Below are 22,130 nucleotides of genomic sequence, written 5' to 3' on the forward strand. Positions count from 1 at the left end.
AGCAGAATTGTTGGCCAACTGGTGTTTAGTAAGCGCTGTAAATAATGAAAAGAAAGCCAGGTAGCAATAGATTAGATTAGACAGCCACCCAAAGGCTGCCCAAGTCATCAACTGAACATTGATTTTTCTATTCTGAATTTCATGACTGTCAGGGGGGGGGGGGTCTGCCTAAGACAAATGTGCGGGGTTTGAGAAATCCGACTCTCTGCAGCCGCAACAGGCAACTGCACATTTGGTTTTCGTTTTAAATTGGGAGCTGAAGGTTGTGCTGTGATATTAGTTTATTGCTAGTTGACTTTATGACCAGATTTTGATTGTTATTTTGAGATGCTGAAGTGAAGCAGTTTGTTCTGCTCTCTTATACTTATTGTTGCAGGTGGTATTTTCATGTCCAAGAAGGGTGTGCCAGCTAACAGCACATTTGACCAGCAATCTCTGAGTAATGGTGTACATGGAGATAGCCATGGAGATGATCTGCAGATGAAACAGATGCTGACTGCTGAAATCGTGGTGTCTAGTAAAGACTGCCTTTTCCAATTTCATTAAACGAAGGGCTGGCTGATGGTACTCAGTGTTGGGCAAAGTGGTTCCACACAGAGGGGGACTAGATAAGCTTGTCTGTGATTGATGGGGGTGGCTGTTGTGATCATGTGTTGCTATTTTTCTAGAATTCATGTCTTTCCTAAAGTCAGAATGTCTACTGAAGTCTTCCCCAACCAGGCATCCTGCAGTTGTGTTGGATTGCAACTCCCAGAATTCCCAGCCAACATGCCCATTAGCATGTTAGCAGGGGATGCTGGGAGCTGCAGTTCAACACATCTGGAGGGCACCCGATTGGGGAAGGCTGGTCTACTGTCTTTTCTCATACCCTAGAAACACCTAGTTCTCTAGTTAAAATAATCCATCAATGGATTTTTGTTGAACACACACATTGATTTCAAACCCTGCTAATAAGACTATCATGGCCCCCGTTTCCAATATGTTGCAAATCATATGGTACAAGATTTTAACTCCCAGTGGAAACAGGAGTACAAAATTATTTCTAAAAAGACAAAATAGTAGTGTATTTGAGAACATGATTGTGTAGAACAAAAAAGTGGAAGACTTAATGACTGAGCGCATGCTTTGCATGGAAAAAGTTCCAGGTTTAATCCCCGACATCTCCAGCAAAGGCAGGGGAAAACCATATCGGAAGTCCTGGAAAGCTACTGCAAGTCAATGTACATAATGCTCAGCTAGGCCAACTCAGTATAAGGCAGTTGTCTACTTTCTTAAAGTGGGTGGATAAACACAGTACGCTAGTTGACATGATGTCCAATGTGACTATATTTTGAAAGGTTGCCTCTAATGAACTCCAAAGTAGTGAACTACTGAGCACTTGAACTACTGCTGTGCTGAATCTTGCCCCCTATTTTCAGGAATGTTTTTTCTCCCTGTGAAAGAGACATTGTTTTTTCTGCCTCTTTTGCAGGGAGGGGGGAATTTTCTCTTTGAGGAGGGGTACTGTGTTTCCACATACCCTTTTAAGTGTAGCCGGTTGTTAAGGGGGTCTTCTTTCTATTTTTTTTTTAAAATAACAACCACAGCAATTGCAGGAGCCTAGCAGTTCTTCCTGAATGCCTATTGGAGACCATGTGACTTCACCCTCTCCAATAGGTATTCAGGAAGAACTCCTGGGCTCCTGCAATTGCCGAGGTTTGTTTTTTAAAAAAATAGAAATAGAAAGAAGAGTGCTAAACAACTGCATACAATTAAAAAGTTATGTGGAAACCCTGTCCCCCTCCCCAAAGAGAAAATTCTCTGAATTTCTCACCTCTCCCAGCCTCTTTTGCCAGAGTTTTCATTTCCACCCCACCCACTCCAAAAATGAAAGAATCAGAATTTTTGGCACAGCACTAACTGGAATGATTTTTCTTATTTTGTGCCACAGACCAGGACGATTGTACATGGTTGGGATGTGATGTCAATGCCCAGTGCATTTTGAATGGAGATGGTGCTTCTTGTCAATGCCAAACGGGGTTCATCATGGAAAGCCAATTATGCTATGGTAATTCTAATATCACCTGCTGACATGATAGAATAATACTAATTATGAAATATAATTTGCGCATTTGTATGCGTATGTGTGTGTGATATGTATTTTGTTTATTTATTATTTATTTATTACATTTTTATCCCACCCAATAGCCGAAGCTCTCTGGGCAGTTCACAAAAATTAAAACCATGAAGAACATAATAAAATAACCAATAATCTAAAAACACAAATATAAAAGCAGTATAAAAAGAACAATATGGGATTGACATATGTATATGTCAATCCCATATCTTAGGTTTTGTGGTGGGTAACATGACCCAGCATCATGCCTCTTTCCCATGCATAATGCATGAAGAGCAGGAGCATTGCTAAGCCTGAACCTATGAGACCACAGTCCAAAATGTATTTCCCCGGCCCCTGGCTCAATTCCCCAAAGCCCTATGTGCCCCCTGATGCCTATGGAAGATTTTCTTCTAAACTTAAAGGCCAAAAAACTGGGCAAATCTGGGGAATTCTGGGCATATGGTCACTCTATTAATTGCATAACATGGGGACAATTTCTTATAGGAGGGAAAGAGAGAAATGGGAGATGGGAGAGAGAAGCATGGATGGGATAGAGAGAAGTTGCAAATTAATTATAACTGAAGAGAAACTACTAATTTTGGATGATCTGGGCTGGGGTGCAAATGAATTAAATTATTATCATTATTATTATTATTAATAATAATAATAATAATAATATTTGAGAATATTTAGATGGTAAATTAATTGGTTGGCTTTGCCTCCTGTAAAAATTAAGTAATTTCTAGTAATTATTTCTAAATTTGCATATATAAATATAAATTAAGATATGCAAATGTATGCATATTGGTGTCCTGTGGGCCTGGGCCCCAAATCTTTTATGTGCCTAGCAATATCCCAATGCTTCTGAAACATCCTATATAATGGTGCCTCCACAATTATAGCGTGAGTGTGCTGACCTGGGGTTGGTGCTCCTCAGAGTAAATATGATTGTCTTTTTTACAAAAGCTAAAACCATATATTAAAGCAGGGGTGCAAAACACCACACTCGAAGCAAAATTCAGCACTCGGAGGTGGGTGGGGGGTGGCGGCATTGTCATCCCAATCTGGCCCTCTGGGATTCCCCAGAAGGCCACCTCCTTCTCCCACTGCTTTCCTCCAACCACCAATTGTTTGATGGCTTCCCAGTTTTTGTGCAGGTCCCCCCCCCCATTCTAATTTGCTGAAATGCCTGCCCTAAGGCTTAGGAACTGGCAGTGAGAGCTTTCAGCTAAAATAAGCTAATATCTTTGATGTGTCTTTTTTGCCTTTGGCCTTTCCCATCACTGGAATGTGGCTCCCAAGAACTTCTCTGAAATGCAATTCAGTTCATGATCTGGAAGAGGTTCTGCAGCCCTGGATTTAAGAAAGAAACGAATAATTACCTCTGACTTTTTTAAAAAGAACAACACAATAATTAGAAGTTAGTAAACTGTTTCTAGAAGAATTGAATAACAGATCATGGGGAAAATTTCAACTGAAATTCATATACACAAAGTGGGCCTCGTTCACTAAGGCCATGGCTAGATGAGGGGAGTTGAGGGGGATGATCTCATGATTTTATGATCGCGACATTCCTCCCCTCCATCTACACACTGCATGTGACGTTCAGGGATGAAGAAGATGTCATGCCTGCCCCGGCCTACACTTCCTGGTTGGGCCGCGGGCTCTAGTGAAGGTGGCTACAGGCCGCGACAGATGCAGGTAAGACCCCCCTCCCCCTTGCCCCCTTACCTGGCTCTGCTGCCGTCGCCGCACGGGCTTTGGCGGTGGCAGGGCCAGGTAAACCCCCCTCTCCCTTACCTGCATCCGTCCACGGTCCCACGGCTGCTTCAACTGAGCCTGAGGACTCAACCAAGGAAGACCAGGCCTAGTCTTCCTGTTTGAGTCCTCGGGCTCAGTTGAAGCAGCCGCGAGACCATGGAGGGATGCAGGTAAGACCCCCCTCCCCCTTGCCCCCTTACCTGGCTCTGCCACCGTCGCTGCATGGGCGGCGGCAGCGGCAGGGCCAGGTAAACCCTCCTCTCTCCTCTCCCTTACCTGCATCCGTCCGCTGTCCCGCGGCTGCTTCAACTGAGCCCGAGGACTCATCCAGGAAGACTAGGCCTCAGCGACAGCGGCAGGGCCAAGTAAACCCCCCTTACCTTTTTTGCGGAGCTCTGGATCAAGGTGAAGGATCCGCCTTCACCTCGATCCGCTCCGCAACACTCCGCGGCTCCCCTGATCCTCTTCGCCTCCACCTTAAGGGGAGGCGAAGGCCCCCGATCCGCTCCTGCTTCTCCGGTCTGAGGAGAAGCGGAGCACATCCCTAGAAATCTGGACTACAACAACCAGTCTGCCTTCTCTCACATTCCACCCAGTCCTGCCACAACCAATCTGCTTTTTGTAACATCTTTCCTAGTGAAGAGATCTGGAGATCTTGAAAGGTAGCACGCCTTCTGTGATCTTTGAGTTGCCCTAATAAAAGTATTACTCTATATGGATTTTTGGAATCTTTTCTTCTTCTATTGCTTCTGACAAAATGTCCTAATTGTACCTTCTCCCAACTTTCAGTGCTACTTCTCTTGCAGATGTTGACGAGTGTGGTTTTAACATGGACCGATGCAATCGGAGCTTGTCGAGGTGTATCAATACTGAAGGCAGCTATTTTTGCGAGTGTCTTGTGGGATACACTGAAGATGGACTTCATTGTTCTGGTGAGCTAGTGAGTTGGAGGCCGTTACAGCTTTCCTTTTCATATCTGGCATTGGGGATGATTTGTCCATATTATGCAGCAGAATTTTTAGAGCAGGCTATGAGAGGAAGGAATTCTGCAGAAGGAATTTCCCCTCGAGTAGAGAGACAGCATGATGCAGCGTTACCTTTTGGATTTTGAAATTGCATTCTTATTATTTCAGTCTTGTTGGCCTCCTAGCAAGCTAGGGTGGCCATGTGTCCACTTTTACAAAGGACAGTCCTCTGTTTAAAGGGCTGTCCCATCCAAGTCCAATTTAAAGATCGAGAACCATCAGAAGGAAGGGCTGGGCCTTGAAGGTGCCCCTCAATAGCATTTGGACAGTAGACTGAACAAGGTACATAGCTCATCTGGTCACAGTCTTCCACACTATGATGAGAAGTGCTGTATTTCTATAATAATAATAATAACAACAACAACTACTACTACTACTAAATGTGCATATATTTATATAAATCAGTATATGCAAATTTTTACAAACTGGTGTCCTCTTTTTTGGTGATGCACAAGTGGCCACTCTAGCAAGAACCCTTTTGTTAGGGGAGGTTTTAGATGACCAAAGGACAGGTAGGAGTCTCATGCTTGTTAGCTTGTTTTCTACATTTATGTCCTGCCTTTTGCCCATCATGGAACTCAAGCTCCCCATACATGGTTTTTTTTCAAGTGGTTTCCCATCCATGCACTGACCAGCCTGAAACCTGCTTAGCTTCAGGAAGAGATCTGCATCATGTGCCTTCAGACCATGTCCCCATTTAGCCAATTCCCAGCTCTCTGCGTGGGTAAAAAAAGATCCATGCCCTCCAACTGTAGGGAAGAAGGGGAATATTTATCAGTAGTTTTAGCTCCTGAAGAGTTATTGGTATTTTAGAGCTGCAGTGCTGTATAGCCCATAACCACTGTGTAAGGCCTAGTGTGTAAGGCAATAACAGACTGATTAGAAGGCAGATTTTTCCTGCAGTTAGGCACAGGTAAGATGTAGGAACATAGGAAGCTGCCTTATACTGGGTCAGCTCATTAAACCAACTAGTTCAGGAGCATCTATGCTGCCTGGAAGAAGATCTCCAGGGTTTCAGGTAGGCTTCTTTCCAGACTTACCTGGAGATGGTGGGGATTGAATCAGGGACCTTTTGCATCCAAACCATGTGCTCTGCCACTGAGCTACCCTAAATGCAAATGTTTACCCTAAAGATAAATGTGAAGATGCATGAACTTTGCATTAGGGGTTCATAATTCTAATATGAAATAGCCTATAAGGAAGGGGTGGCAACGCGGTGCCCGCAGGGACCAATGTATTCTTGGACACCTTTCTTGGCATCCACAAAGATGTCTTTATACACACACACACACACACACACATTAACACCCTGGATTGCTTTGAAATGGGTTTCTGAAGGTGCTGTTGAATAGTGTGTTGTCCTCAGACCTCATCTCAGCCTTGGACTCGGTCTCCTTTGGGCAAGTGACTTGTCCTTTACCAAGCCTCCCATGGTGGCCATTTTGTGATGGTGCTTGGGACAGTTTCTTGAACTGCCAAATGTGCCCATAGCTCCAAAAGGTTGCCTACTCCTGTTATAAGGTACAATCCTATGCATGTTTGGACAGAAAAAAGTTCCTCAAACTCCCAGCATTCCCCGGCCAGAACAAAACTCCTACACAAGATCTACACCAAGCAGGATATAACACTTTGAAAGCAGTTTAAAAACAGTATATGGAATGCTGCATGGGCCCCAACAGTTGTCAATACCATTATAAAGCAGTAGTGTAAATCCTGCCCAGCATTGCCCAGCCAGCCATGCTGGGACTGTTTTACCCTCTTAGCCAATTTCCAGCTCGGCATGGGTAAAAGATACATGTCCTTCAGCTGTAGGAAGGAAGGGAGATGTTTAGGACTCCCCACCCCTGTCTAAACACGCATAAGATTGTGTGACTTTTTTCTGTCTAAACATGCATAGGATTATGCCCATAGGGCCTTATATACCAATGCTAAATGTGTAAACTCTAACAGTCAGTTGGCATTCATTCTCCTCTCCCTTTAGGCCCTTCCAATGCGGTGTGATGTGCATATCATTGGTTCATTGATATGCAAAGCCTTTAGTTGTCAGTAGATGTTTTCTTCTCCTTTTATTTGACAGCTCTAATGGGAATTGGGGTGAGGGGAGGGAGATGGACAACCCAAAAGAGATTTATTGGAAATCACTACCATGCATATAAACTAACGTAAGTATTGAGTTGATCATAATACTCATCAAATAATTTTATGTTAGTTTAATAGTCATGAGATTCAGACTGCTGACATTTACAATTTGAGTACATTTAAAGCCGTGTTCATAATCAGATTCACTGATCCCCACAGCCGGAACTTGAAGTCTGAGTTAAATCATCAGTATACTGTCTAAGGGTTTTATTCCCCAAATCCAGCACTGCTGTAGATATGAGGACCAGCATTTTTAGCAGTTTATCATCCTGATGCCATGTTCTCTTGTAACCTAGAATTTCAACACATGGCCCCTGTTTTTATGATAAATTGTTTTATCCTGCTCTTGGTTTTATTGTATGAAACTTACTTTAGCATTTTGGATTAATTATACTATATTTTATTATCTTTTTAATAAGCCACTTTCAGTTTCTTTTATAATGAGTAGGCTATAAATTGTAAAACAAACAGTTGGATCTGCAAACCATGGTTATGGAAGTACCTGGGTTAGTGATTAATTTTACTGCACGTAGTACTATGTGATTGCACTTGAGCCTGATGTACTTGCCAGCAATACTCTGTAAGTCCCTTGTAAAGCAGGCATATCAGCATTATGTTTGTGCTGCTGGCAAAGTTATTAGAAACTACATCAGCTGGCAATCTTTACGAAAAACTGGGGTACTAGCATTGTGACTAAAGGTACAATTACATGTCACATGGAAAAAACATTGTCAGACTCTCTTAAAGCTCCAAAAATTAGGAAATTCTTCCAATGGAGGGATGTAAACAGTGGGTTCCCACAAGGATCTGTATTGGGACTAGGGCTGTGCACAGGGCCCCTGAACCGCTTCAGATCCCAACCTAGACCTACCGGTTCGGGTCAATCCGGACCTCCCCCGATCTGCTCTGGCGGAGGGCGGAGGCATGTAAGTGGGGAAAGGGGGACAAAATGGGGACCGAATAAGCCCCCTCCCCCCGTACCTGGCTCCGCCGTCTGCTGCTGCATGGACTGTGGTGGACGACGGAGCCAGGTAAATCCCCTCCCCCTTCCCCACTTACCTGGCTCTGCCACCATCACCGCGCAGACTGCGGTGGTGGAGCCAGGTAAGCCCCCTCCCCCATTTAACTGTCTCTGTTGTCCATCGTGGTCTGGGGGGTGGCTTCAACTGAGGCCCAGGCCTAAGGCCAGAAACAGGCTGTGGCCTGTTTCCGGCCATAGGCCTCGGCCTCAGTTGAAGCCACCGCCTGGACCGCAATGGACCCAGGTAAGCCCCCTCCCCTCCTCCTTACCTAGGCTGACCAACTGTCAGGATTTCCCCGGATTTGTCCTGGTTTTTGTTCTTTCCATGGTGTCAGGGGGGATTTTCTATAATTTTCAATAATGTCCTGGAATGACACACCTTCCCATTTAAGGCTGCCATTAGCATGGCAGGAGGGAATGACATGCTTTCTTGAGGCACATCATTCCCCCACCCCGAGCTCCAATTGAGGTCTTAAAGGGGAAAGTGGGTCATTCGTGGACATTATAGAAAAGGCCCCAATTGGAGTGGATGGTGGTGGTGCAGAATGAAATCCTTTCCCCTCCTCCACTCCAATCGGGTTCTTTAAGGTGGCGGGGGAATAACGTACTTTCTGCAGGACTCAGAAAGCTGCTTCCCCCCACACACACACTAGGTGTCATCTTTTTTTGGTTTCCCAAATATGGTCACCCTACCTTACCTGGCTCCACTACCGTCACCACACAGACTGTGGCAGCAGCAGAGCCAAGTAAGCCCCCCTCCCCTACTTACCTGGCTCTGTCGTGGTCTGGGCGGCGGCTTCAACTGATGCCGAGGCCTAAGGCTAGAAACAGGCCGTGGCCTGTTTCCAGCCATAGGCTTCAGCATCAGTTGAAGCCACTGCCCGGACCACGACAGAGCCAGGTAAGCCCCCTTCCCCCTTTCCTGGCTCTGCTGCCGTCGCCACACGGATCACTGTGGCGGCAGACTGGGGAGCCAGGTAAGCTCCCCTCCCCACTTACCTGGCTCTGAAGCTTTAGATCGGGCTGAATCACTTCAGGCTGATCTGGACCTCCCTCGATCCTCTCCGGAACCGGGCTTCGGAGGTCCAGATCGGCCCGCTCCGCTTTGGATCTGGGGATCTGTAATGGAGCAGAGCACACCCCTAACTGGGACCAGTATTTTTCTATTATTATTATTATTATTATTATTATTATTAATAATAATAATAATAATAATAATAATAATAATAATTCTATCCTTCCCCCCCCCCCCCAATACTGGGACTCAAGGTGGCTTTACAAGATTAAAAAATATTCAATTAAAATATATAACTAGAAATATACCAAAGTTAAAAATATAATCCAACCTGCTGTAATATTAAAACATTTAAAATACAAATGACAATAAAAAAAACCCAACACATAAACAGAGGTCCAGGCTATTCCCCAAAGGCCTGCCGGAACAATTTTTTTTTTTATCCACCTCTGGAAACATAGCAAGGAGGGAGCCAGTCTACCCTCCCTGGGAAGGGAGTTACAGAGCCTTGGAGCAGCCACTGAAAAGGCCCTCTCCCACATTCCCACAAGGTGTGCTGTGATGATGGCAGGACCAAGAGAAGGGCCTCCCCTGAAGTTCTCAGGGCATGGGCAGGCTCATGAATGACCTGGAATTAGGAGTGAGGTGGCCATGCTTGCTGATGACAAAAAGTCATTGCAAAGTGCTCCAAAATGATATCTCCAAGCTGGGAGAATGGACATCAAACTGGAAAATGTGGTACATTATAATATAAATCATCACTTTGTCCAGCTAGTTAAAAACAACCACCACCTTTTGGGCTACTGTGTTTCAGAATCTGCCATATCTCCTACCACTCCGACCATGGATAAGTCCACTTCATCTGAACAAGACAGTCCTATTGTCTGCCCATCATCATACTGTTTCCATGATGGAGTTTGTGTTTATTTTTCAGTTCTGCAAGCTTTTGCATGCAAGTAAGTACAGAACTCGGTGTTGTTTCCATCCATTGTGGTGAGCATTCTTTCATCAGAGGACAGTGAGATATAATATTTTGCTTGGAGCCCAGTGAAATAGGGGAGGGGCCATGGGTCAGTGGTAGAGAAGCTGCTTTGCATGCAGAAGGTCTCTGGTTCAATTCCTGGCAGCTTCAAGTATGGCAGAAAAACTCCTGCCTGAAACCCTGGGGAGACGCTGCCAGTCAGGGTCAACAATACTGGGCTAGATGAACTCAGTATAAGGCAGCTTCCTATGTTTCTATCTCATAGGTCAAACAGAATTGCTAAGCATGTTAATAAAATACTTCGCAATAGTGTTTAACCCAAGCTCTACATTTTGAATACCTTCATAGAGAGAGCTTGGGTTAAACACTGTTGTGAAGTACATTATTAACATGCTTAGCAATTCTGTTTGACTTGTTATTTCTTCGAATGTTTGTGGGCATTTGGTGTGGTGGAGTTTTGGACATGCCACCACACTCGCAACATCCTCAAATACACTGTTTCCACACCAAACCTTTCAACTTTAAGCAAGTGGATATTAAGGGGGAATTCTAAGCACTTTTAGCTGAATGCATTTACAATCCACCTTCAGAACTTTCAGTTCAGTGACTTGGTTCACATGTAATGAAAACTCAGAGTATGGGTTGAGTATGGATTTGAATTTGGGCTGTTGTTGAATTATAGTTTGTTGAATCGTAGGTTGTTGAATCATGGGTTGTCATTACGTGCAAATCCTGCACTATTGTTTAACTATGGGTTATTAATCATGAACAAACCATGATTTCTTGCTGGGTTTGAACTCTAGTTAACAACCCATAGTGCAGTGTTTGCACATAACGGCGCACAATTCACTGACAACCCATACTCAACCTGTACTTAACCTATACTCTGAGTTGTTGTTATGTGCAAACCAGGTCAATGTGGAAAGGTCAATTGGGTAGAGCAGGATATGTGCTCTACCCACATTGCCCCTATGTTTTATGCTCACTCACATTCTTTGAATGCCTACGTAGGACTATAGTCATCTATACATGGGCTCCTATTTCCTGAAATGATAAATGGATTTCTTTTGGTTATTTCTTAAAGCTGTTCTATATTTTATATACGATACACTGGACATAAAAAGTGATTCATGGTGTTATTTATTTTACATGCATACATATAGTGTTCCACTTATTAAAGTATGAATATACTCTAAGGATAACTTTCTGTTGTGTGTTTGTTTCAGCAACCACACTATTAAAGTCATTTTGTAGTGTAAACCAGTCCATACATTCTTCTTAGACATAGCAGATGCTTCTGAGAATCAGAGTTGAGAGGGACACTTTTTTTTATTTGATTATTTTACAATTCTACATTAGGTGGCACTGTTTCCTCATTCATCACCAAAACATGCACACTCGATTCCATTCCAAAATTAAAGGAAATATTTGTTCCCTGCCCCCTCCTCAATATTTAGCATGTAATCATAACTGTATGACCTATAGCTTATTATGAAAAAATATGCTCCCGATGCAAAGTTATTAGTATGGTTTATGTAGTGCCATAAGCCATACTATAGACTTAACTACTGTAGGGCAGTATCCAATACTGTGGCTGAGCCATGGCTCTTTCTCTTGTTCCTCTGGGACCCACCGTGAGTGCAACCAGAAACTAGTGCTACCTAAAGCAATCCTGGACTTGAGCCAAATTGTTCATTTCCGGAACAGGACAGGTCAGTTAAGCCCACTTCAGTGAACTCCACTGACCTTTCACATTTCGGAAATGAGCACTTTGGCTAATTTCCAATTGCTTTTGGAACAACTAGCTTTCCATTATACTAGTGATGGTACCCACTAGCTTGTGGGTAGTGTTGGATACTGCCCATTGATCAGAATATATGGTCAAAGTTTAACTGTCAGCATATATGTTTCTTGTTTTGTGAATTATATTTCATATCAAAGTTGAAATACTTCTTTGGTGTATGATGGTACTGCTGAATAAAAGCTAAAGTGGTTCTAAAGAACTCAATGGGTTGGATCCATACTGAGGCATGTACAACTAGGTTGCAGCAGTGGCCTTTCCTACCCGTTTCCTCTCCACAATGTTCTCTTTAGCTACATAAAATGTTAGACTGCTGATTAGGGAACCCTACAGAATGGGACAGACTGTGGTATATGTGGGATCCTTGAAACTGGAATGGAGGGACATGGGCGGTTCAGTTGCACACATCAAAATATGAATCCAACCCAATGAAACTTAGGCCATAGCTAGATGGGGCTTTATCCCGGGGTGATCCCCGAGATTGTCCCTGTGCGTCCACATGATGTACAGGGGATCCTGGGATAAGGGAGGGATGATCCCTCCCTTGCCCCGGGATATAGCCCTCCCCTTTATCCCCAGTTTTTCCGCGGTCCTGGACTGAGCCCGTGGAATGTGTGGCTGGTTGCCACGGTTTGAACCAACTCCACGGGATTCCTTGCGAGGAGCCAGGAGCCACGCATGGGGTGCAGCACTCATCAGGAGTGCTACTCCCATCGGGTGTAGGTTGGAGGGAGCGGGGAAAGTAATTTAAATTTAAAGAAGGACTTACCTTTTGTGCATGAGCGTTTGTGCACTGTTGCCCCTTTAATCTAAAAAAAAATGGCAGGCATGACGCCTCTCCTTCTGAGGTCATTTCACGTTGCGTGTAAACAGAGGAGGGATCTTGCGTTAAACATAACGCAACATCTTCTCTCCTCCGTCGCGGGATAACAGGTAGGTCTAGCTAAGGCCTCAGTGTTGCTTATTCATTCACAGCTTGTATTTTTTGTCCTCTGTACACAATATAGTTTAGAGTAAAATTGGTTATGTAGGACATCTTGCACAGCAGGAAGAAAAAGATGGATTTTAAAATGTTCATTTGTGTTTTCTTTACTTTTCTTATTTCAAGACTTGCTAAACCTAATTTTATACTGTAAACCTTCATCTCCATAGGTTGCAACCAACATGCCATTAAAGCCAAGAGCAGAACATGAATTGATTTTAATGGTTTTACATTATTTCCATAAGGCTTGCCTTTGATGAAATCAAAGGAGCGTGGCGATATTTGCTATCATTTTTATTGGCTCCTGTGCCCACTCTTTCGACAGGTGTGCGAAAGGTTACCTGGGAGAGCGTTGTCAGTTCAGTGACTTGGAGTGGTGGGAGCAGCAGCATGTGATCAAGAAACAGAACATCGCCACAGCTGTTTGCTTGGTCGTATTGTGCTTGGTTCTTCTCCTCGGAGCTGGAACTGCCTACTGCTACAGGTAAGAGCAACGTGAAGAGCATTTCTTAGATCTGTGTTAGCTATTCAGTTCCACTTATGATCACTGTTTCCTATGTATTTCTAATGGGGGGGGGCCTTTCTTTAGCTGCTACATGGATTACTTGAGCATCCTTTTTTTCTTGTTCTAGCAACACCCTTCAGGCATTTAAATGAGCAGCTTTGGAGATATATTTTTTTCATGGAACAGCAGGGTGGGTTTGTCTTGCCCTATAAAAGTCATGCAACTGGTGGACGTTGCTTGCGCTATCAATAGTACCTGTACATGTGGTCTGATCTTCACAATGTTTCACATTCACCCAGGTGTCACATCACAGGCCTTGTGAAAGTGCTAGGCTTTTCAGGAGCTGGTATTACGAAACATATGACCTGGATTCAAGCAGGAATTTCGGATGCCCCAGCTAGCCTATGCTTGCCTGCATTCTAGAGTGTCATCTAATCCTATCTACCAAAGTGCCCGGAACTGCAGTTCTCAAAACATGAGACAAGCCAGTATCTCTTGCTGGAAACAGAGATAGTTGTCTGGGGGTGGGGGAAAGAGCAGAGGCTTCCCTGGCTTATTGCTGGCCAGATGTACCTGCTATTGAAGTTGTTGCAAAAGGCAAGGTGAAATGACCTCAAAATGGATAAAAAAGCTCCCTCCCCCCCTCTCTTGTGGGGCTTTAAAGTGATGGTCACAGTCCATTGTGGACATGGAAATGTTAGCTGGTTGCATCTTCTGCTCGTAAGATGGTTTATTGCCATGGTTGGCAGTGATTTTGAAAAGAGGCCAAGTTTTCAATTGAACTAGGGCTGAAGAGTTGACACTATTTGTCCCATGTGTTGCTACAGGCAAAAGGGTCTTCAACCCTCTTGAACAAGAACTAACACCAGCAAAATTTTTGGCATTGGATTGCCAACTAACCAGTCCACATTTTTTTAATCCACTACCTGGTTTGTCCCTTTTTTTCAGCTACTCTGTCCTCCCTGTGTTTCTATCTCCTCAGACCCACACAGCACATCTTGCCTTTAGGTTTTCTGTGAGATTTTAATCCCAGTCAAGCTGAGAACTTTCCATCCCCTCATAGAAGCTGGATTACAAACATTCTGGGAAATGAAAGTTTTATTTTTCGAGAAGTTAGAATATTTTTGAATATTCCATGACATCACAACTGTTCAGCCAAATAAAACTGCCAGAAGTTTTTACTGGATAAATCCATACATACATGAAGACATTTGAGGCCAAGGCTGTTCTTTTTTTGCTCTGTCCAAGGATTCAGAAGAACCCCATTCCCTGAATATAGCATTCACACACATTCACATGTGTGTGAATGCTATAGGCTCCACCACAAGATACTTCATGGGTACGAATTTTTTTGTTGTTGTTGTTATTATTATTATTATTATTCCTACTTCAATATAACTCTTGCCTTTTACAAAGCATCTTGACCTCTTAACCAAAGACACTTGCAAGATGCTCTAAGTAAGTGCCTGATGTGCATTACTGGTCCTAGGGGAAAGAGCGCCCTGGGCGAGGAATGCTTTTGGTCTCTCCCCCCCCTTTCTGCCGCTCCATTCAGTTTTGCAGAGTCAAGCTGAGGATTTATGAAAGCTGGTGCAGGTATGATGTTCATTGAAAATGACATTGGTTGAAACCTTGATCTTTCAGCCCCTGTGCTACGGTTTGCACAAATCCAAATCCAAAAAGCCACCTTCTGAGCAGGGGCAGTGCACTATGCCTCCTACACACGCTCTTCGTAGTTCCACATGGACCTATGGCCTGTTTGGAGTCCACCAGGAGAAGAGCCTTTAGTGTGGTGGTCCCTTCTCTTTGGAAATCCCTGCCCCAGGAGGTCAGGCAAGCACCAACACTATGCTGGTTCTGGCACCTCCTGAAAACAACTATTTTCAAGGAAGCATCCCTCAACTGAACAGCCACTGTGTGTTTTTATTGGTACTTCCTTTTAAATTGATCAATTTTAATTTGCTATTTTAATCTTTTTTAAAAAAATCTTTTTAAAAAATTGATAAGAAACATTTGGCCTTATGTTGGAGAGGATGCCGGGTAACTGGCACCTATGTTCATATTTGGTGGAGTTGTAAATATGTACAGAAGTTTTGGCAAATTGTATTTAAAGAGATAAATTAAATAACTGGATTAAATGTAGAGGTATGTCCTATTATAGCATTATTATTAATTTATGATAAGGTCCAGGGGACCCAAGCTATTAAAGATTTAATCACAAATTTATTGACAGCAGCAAGGCTAATGATAGCTAGAAAATGGAAAGTGCAAGGTGATTATCAAATAGAAGAATGGTATAAAGAGGTGTGGGATATCGCTATTAATGATAAGTTAACTTGTAGCATTAAAGTTAAAAGAGGACTATCAAGTAGAAATGATTTTGAAAAAATATGGGGAATATTTTTAACTTTTGTTTTATCAAAGGGGAAAGGATGTACACCTTCAAAAGTGTCACTACAATCCTGGAAGGATGTATAATTAGGTAGTTTAGTTGGTCCCTGTGGGGTGTGTGCGCACTTATTAGTAGTAGTATTTGTTGGATATGATTGTGAGATTATTTTGTGTTGGTTATATAATTTGTAAGTTATGTATTTCATAGTTTATATGAAAATTCAATAAATTTTTTTTTTAAAAAAAATATTTTTACTGTTTTATTCCTATGTTCACCGCTCTAGAATCTATTTTAGACAAGGTGCAGTATATAAGTATTGTAAATAAATAAATAAATAAATAAATAAATATAAATTAAATAAATACTTTAAAGCTAATTGAAGGAAGATCATTTCTGTCGTTTGTACCTAAACAACTTGTAGAACCTTGAAAGAAATGTTATATCCAAGTTCGCTGGAGACAGTACACTAGCTCAGCTAGGTAGCTGGGGCAACTGCCCAGCTGTCCCACCCCTAAGGCCAGCCGTTATGATGTGCAGGGGAAAGGGTCCTTTACTGCTATGATGGGGACAAGTTGGAAGTTCAGATTGAGTTGTCTGGTGCTTAGCCCTAATGTTGAGTGTGTGCAGAATTTAGGCTGCATACCTCAAAATGCTGATTTCATACTTCACAGACTTTGTGGTCTGGTTTCACAACTCTGCATTTGAAAGCAGATCATAGTTTTTCTTATTCTCACCACTGCCCAGACAATCTGAATAATATACATCTATGAGTTATATGTGTTTCGACTTCCTAAATTAGTCAGTGAAACTGCACTAAAACTGTCACTTTAACAATACTGAAAATATTGTCAGTGTTTATAAATTAGGCACCTTGATTGATGTTCTTTCTCTTTCTCCTCTCTTCTGCAACCTGTTCCCACTTAAAAACAAAAATCAAAAAGTCATTGTTTTGCCTTGATTTACTTTCCTCCTTAACCAAATGGTTTTGATCAATATAACTGTTTATCTTGAACACAAGCTTTCAATTACATGCTCGGCTGGGTTTGTACTACAGCTATTAGTAGCCTAACTAGATCAAAATGAAACCACTGATCTAAATCCCCCTTTAACTGGAGTCCAGAAACCAATATTTGGATTGGGATTGCTATTTCATTTTTACTCATTCTCGGCTCTATCTTAAGATGTATTGATCAAGTTCCATGAGAAGGTCAGTAGAAGTCCTTCTCTTCATCCATAAAACATGAATTCATATTGCCCCTTAATGTGAGGCTTACAGGAATAAAAAGGGGGAAAAATGAGCTGCTGTAATAAGGGGTTTAATAGACCTTAAAACGCACACAGAGGAACACACAGAGAGACACGAGAGCGTAAACACACGTCCCCTCCTCTCACTAGGGTGATTATATGTAAAGGAGGGCAGGACTCCTGTATCTTTAACAGCTGTATAGAAAAGGGAATTTCAGCAGGGATCATTTGTATGCATGCAGCACCTGGTGAAATTCCCTCTTCATCACAACAGTTAAAGCTGCAGGAGCTCTACCCTCTTAGCAAGAGTGTCCAGATAAAGACGGCAAGGTTATATATTTATAGGGCGTTTGTGCTGTTGTTGTTTCTGCTGCAACCCACCCTAGGTCAGACTGCAGGGCCGGCCCTTCCAATTGGCAGAGTGAGGCAGTTGCTTCAGGCTGCAGATGCTGGGAGGCAGCAGTAAGGAGTTGGAAGTGACAGCTGTGGGCAACATGACTTGCTCTGCATCCTCTAAGCTAGCCTGCTGACTTTTAGTGTGGTTGAGGATGCTGTCCCATTGCCAGTGTTGAGGAAAGATTCATCTGCTAGTCCAGTCAAGCTTTTGTACATGGAATGGGAAAGGGCGCCATCTTGTCCTTTGCCTCAGCCAGCAAAATGTTTTAGGCCGGCTCTGTCAGACTGCAACCCACGAGTTAAAGGCCAATGTTATAGCACAATGACTCTGAATAGTGATGAAATAGAGTTCAACTGTCAAAATAAATGATTTCCAGAGGGGCAGCCATGCTAGTCTGTTGCAGCAAAAACAACAAAGTGACTTGTGGCTCCTTAAAGACTAACACATTTCTTCTGGCACAACCTTTTGTGGATGAGTGAAGGTTTGAGCTGCGTTGTATGGCCAGCATCCCTTTCCCCTGAGGCCATTTCATTTCCTTGGCCTTTTTCTTTTACAGTAGACAACAGAAGTTTTACAAGAAGGAACCCTGTGCAGAAGCAATAAAGGATACTAGCACCAGCAGCAGCGCTGACAGTGAGAACATGACTCTCCCAACCAGCAAGCCCCTGGTAATTCTATATTAAAATATGGAATAGTGAGAGAAAGAAGAAAGGATCAAAGGGCATTAGCGATCCATTTGAGATTATCCATCAAATAATTCACATCTTAAATATATTAAATAACCGCCAGGGTCATCAAGTGCTTTGCGATGAGCCTCTGTTCCTCTTACCTCATTGTTATGTTATCCTTCAAAGTTCACAGCTGCCAGGAGGCAGGAGACAGTGTTATTGTTAGCTCCACACACAACAGTTGGAGGGATGTGTTCTAAATTAAGGAATACCGATGTGATGACATGACTGATTCTCCCAGTAGAGATGTAAATGCACTTCGTTCCTTAGAGACCAAGGCTACAATCCTGAAACCAGTTACACTTGCCTGCTCCCCCATCTAATTTGGGGGGGGGGCGGGAATCACGCTTTGCTAGGTGCAGTATCACAATCCAAGCATTTTGCATGCTAGTACCTAGGGATGTTTGGCTTGGAAGAGATGAGATGCCTTTGTATCAGAAGCAGCTTTGAATTTATTTGGGCAGCTGAGGAGCGAAACAAAGAGAACAAGAAATGAGCTGATGAGATCTCCTTATGTTACTCGTTACCTTTTACATGAAGTCCAAATTTATACCACCTTGAAAAGGCAAAGTTGCCTAAATACTGAATCTTGCAACCGTGCAAGTTGTGTTTCTTAAGTGCAATTTTCTTCTTGTCCTACAAGGTGAGAGTGAAATATATAATTTGTATCCCATCTAGAACCAGAATGATGCATTAGAACTGCAACCACTTTGTCCATTTCAAACTTCAGTTGTTACTGAGCAATGCTACCCTTAGCACCAGTTGCTGCTACAGTTAATCCTAGAGACTAATATAATTTCTATTGAGTATGAGGGTTAATTAAAGATCTAAACAGTGTACTGAGACAATAAAATCAAATCTAACTTAATCTTCTGTGACATACTTTTCATTTTTTATTTTCTCTCCCCTGCCTTGCTTAGGATGATATTGTAAGGATCTGTTTTGGTGAAGTTTCTCAGCCACAGTGGATAGTACCCAAATATTTTAGTCTGGCCTTGTCATAGATAGTAGGAAGGTCCTAAAACATGCAAGAAACTAGATTGGAAATGAGAAAATATTTTTAAGAGAACGTTCTCAATCAATCAATCTCAATCAATCACTTTATTACGGTCTAAGACAAGCACAACATTAATCCAGCAACAACAACCATACAAAGTAGTACAGATCCTTAGTCCACATCTCCCAGAGATTTAACAATCCTCTGAGGGTAATAGGTTATGGCATGTCCTCATAGCCAAGTGGCAGAATTTAGCAACCTTATAAGGTTCCTATCGGCAAGGAGAAACTTGGTATAAAATTCTTCAGTGTTACCTGGGAAGTCCTGTAGTAGAGCACGGATTAAACCTGACCGGGCCTCTGAGTAGAACGAGCAGTGTAAAAGCACATGAGAGGATGTCTCTAAGAGAACATTCATAATTAGGCACATTGAAAATTGCTTTGTTGTTGTTGGTTTTTTTTTACATGATTTTAAATCATCATCATCATCATCATCATCATCATCATCATCATCATCATCATTTGAGCCTTCAAAATCAATGAGCATTCTATGACTCCAGGTGCTTAAATAGCCAGAGGCTGGAATTCTGATGTCCAAGCATTAGTGAAATGAATACGAGTTGTGCATTTCCCATAAAGCTTGCATTTGAGAACATTAAGTACACAGATCCCATGTCTCACTGGTCATGTGTGTGTCATCTGTTCTGTAGTTAATTGTTGTGATGCAACGTGATGAAAATAAGAAAGGCAGACCCATTGATGGAACAGACTGCAATACAGAAGATCTTGATTATTTCAGCATTTCAGAACCCTGTAAGTAGGATTCCCCCCCTCCCCCATTGTTGGGGAATGACTTTACCTGGAAATTTAAGCAACAAAACGAAGATAGCAAAACTTCCAGATCTGATTCTCTTGTTTTCTGGAGTAGTTTCTTTACCATCAAGGTTCTAAACTATGTGAGAGCTGGGAAGCAATTTGTGTGAAATGGTTGGCATGTTATAGGTCAGAACTTTTCTATCCACACTGGCAGATGGTTCTATCACCATAATTTAAAATCGAACCAAACCAAGCAGTAGCCACAAAGCCATAGAGGGTTTTTAGACAGGGAAAAATCATGTTTCCTTACTGTTACTCTGCTTCCTGCTTCTCTTCTGCAATAGGAATGAGTAGAATCACAAGTGGAAGAAAGCAGCGGCCATGTGGCACATTCAGTTTAGTGGGATAGTTCCCACTAGTGGGCCTTTTATCATGCAACTTCTCTTGCACATGGCAGGAAATAGCACCAAATATCGTTATGGTTCAGAAGGGTTGCAGTTTTGGAGTCTTATTTTGTAATGAAAAAACAGCAGAAGAAGCAGGAAACGTGCAGGACAATCACTGCGACATCAAAATGACCCATGAACATCCATGAGTGTCCTGTCACGAGCATGCTCTAAAATGCTCATCTAAAGAAGCTCATAGTTTGGTTTCTCTGCATTAATTACATAATTGAGGCAACATATAAATCAGTCCTAGATACTTCCAGTGATGGACTTTTCATGGCTTATATAATAATTTATAATATTTGCAGAAACAACACATTCTGGAGGAGATGAGCTCCTTTCTTGCATCCTTGGAAATCATTGTAATCCCCCTCCCCAGTCATTGTGTAGCAAATGTATTGTATTTCTTTATTTACAGTCAACAGACCAATATAAAACAAGAAGATACACCATTATGTAAGACAGTACAAAGTAGGGATAAGGAAAGAAGAGGGAGTGTTACAAAACCACTAAAGATACTAGATTGTTATTTGTTGGTTTCTGAAAAGGGAACAGAATTGGGTTATTGGGGCCTAGCATAGTGAAAAGGGGAGGGATATATAGACAATAAAATTGCTAATCTATAGCAAATGTAGTTGATATCTAATTTAGAATCATCTTTCTGATGATGGATGGAGAGAAGCCATAAGCCCCAGTTTCTATCTGAAATATCCCCCCTTGAAATTTTATGGGAAACATTGTGATACTTTTTGTAATGAAATGGTGAGTTATGCTCAGAGATTAAAAAGGGGCCTAAAGGATCCACAGCAGTTTCCTAGGAATAAATTTCTTTTCAAATCCTTTATTAAAACACATCCATAATCTTATAATAAATTGTTAAGGGCCTTTCTTAACCTAGTACCTTCCAGCTGTTTTGGACTTCAGCTCCCATCTGCCTCAGCCAGCATGGCCAATGGCAAGGAAAACATCTGGAGAGCACCAAATAGGGAGAGGCTGACTTCAAGGCCTCCCCGCCCCCCAAGATAAAATCTTCATTACTGTTCACATTAACAAATACTCAAGTTACACTCTTCAATGCACATTGTTCACAAACTATTCCCACCCCAATTGACCACCCGGAGTGTAGCAGTTGATGAGGCATCAGGACAGCAGAAGCCAACTCCATTGTATTCTGGTAGTCATGGTGGCGGCTTTGATTTAAGTAAGTTTAAAATGCAAAACTGCAGGTACAGTTGGCAATCAGGGTTGATAAACAATTGTGTTGCTGTTGTTTTAACCTATCAGGAATATAGAAGCAGTTGCAAAGCACAGAATGGTCAGGGGACAAAGAGAAATGTTAGTGATGTGCTTCACAATTGAAGTAATACACATGGCCATCCAATGGAGGTTCCCATAAGACTAGAGTCTAAAATTGCTTAATTGCACTACTGCCCTTGTGGATACAATTTGTTCTGAATAATTGTTCTCTTTTTTCTTCTTATCTAGAACCATGGAAAGTTGGACCCCTACAGTTGGTAAACGATGTAACAGAGCTCTCTCCAGCTACCCAGAATCCTAGTCCTGTGAATTAGAGAATGGCTTTCAGTTGCTTCAGTGGAATGCCATCTCCAAGCGTCCTAGGAAGTGACTCTTACTCCACCCCACCCCCACCCATCCAACAACCTCACATGGTCAGTTTAATACAGGCATATTAAAGAGCCTCTGAACTAAGCTGAATATGGACATCAAGGGCTCAGTAGGTAACAGCGATGTGTGATCTCTGGAAACAATTTCTAAATGAG

The 22,130-nt window shown here is 42.4% G+C and overlaps 2 protein-coding genes across 3 annotated transcripts in view; one reads left to right on the forward strand and one right to left on the reverse strand.

Moving 5' to 3' along the window:
• The window catches only part of EGF (epidermal growth factor), a 58,835-nt gene extending 36,942 nt beyond the window's left edge, over nt 1-21,893 (forward strand). Inside the window, exons 15-22 of one of the 2 annotated variants that reach the window (XM_063135511.1) lie at nt 377-517; nt 1,931-2,047; nt 4,666-4,791; nt 9,874-10,015; nt 13,150-13,308; nt 17,920-18,031; nt 19,798-19,900; nt 21,835-21,893. In XM_063135511.1, the coding sequence (XP_062991581.1) occupies nt 377-517; nt 1,931-2,047; nt 4,666-4,791; nt 9,874-10,015; nt 13,150-13,308; nt 17,920-18,031; nt 19,798-19,900; nt 21,835-21,836 (902 nt within the window). In that variant the 3' untranslated portion in view covers nt 21,837-21,893. The remainder of the gene's footprint in view (nt 1-376; nt 518-1,930; nt 2,048-4,665; nt 4,792-9,873; nt 10,016-13,149; nt 13,309-17,919; nt 18,032-19,797; nt 19,901-21,834) is intronic. The other variant, XM_063135513.1, reaches the window with a different exon arrangement.
• Nucleotides 1-22,130, reverse strand: part of CASP6 (caspase 6) — a 459,872-nt gene that overhangs the window by 156,159 nt on the left and 281,583 nt on the right. The gene's annotated exons all lie outside the window — the stretch shown is intronic.

This window comes from Elgaria multicarinata, chromosome 10, assembly GCF_023053635.1.
Source record: "Elgaria multicarinata webbii isolate HBS135686 ecotype San Diego chromosome 10, rElgMul1.1.pri, whole genome shotgun sequence".
NCBI lineage: Eukaryota > Metazoa > Chordata > Lepidosauria > Squamata > Anguidae > Elgaria > Elgaria multicarinata.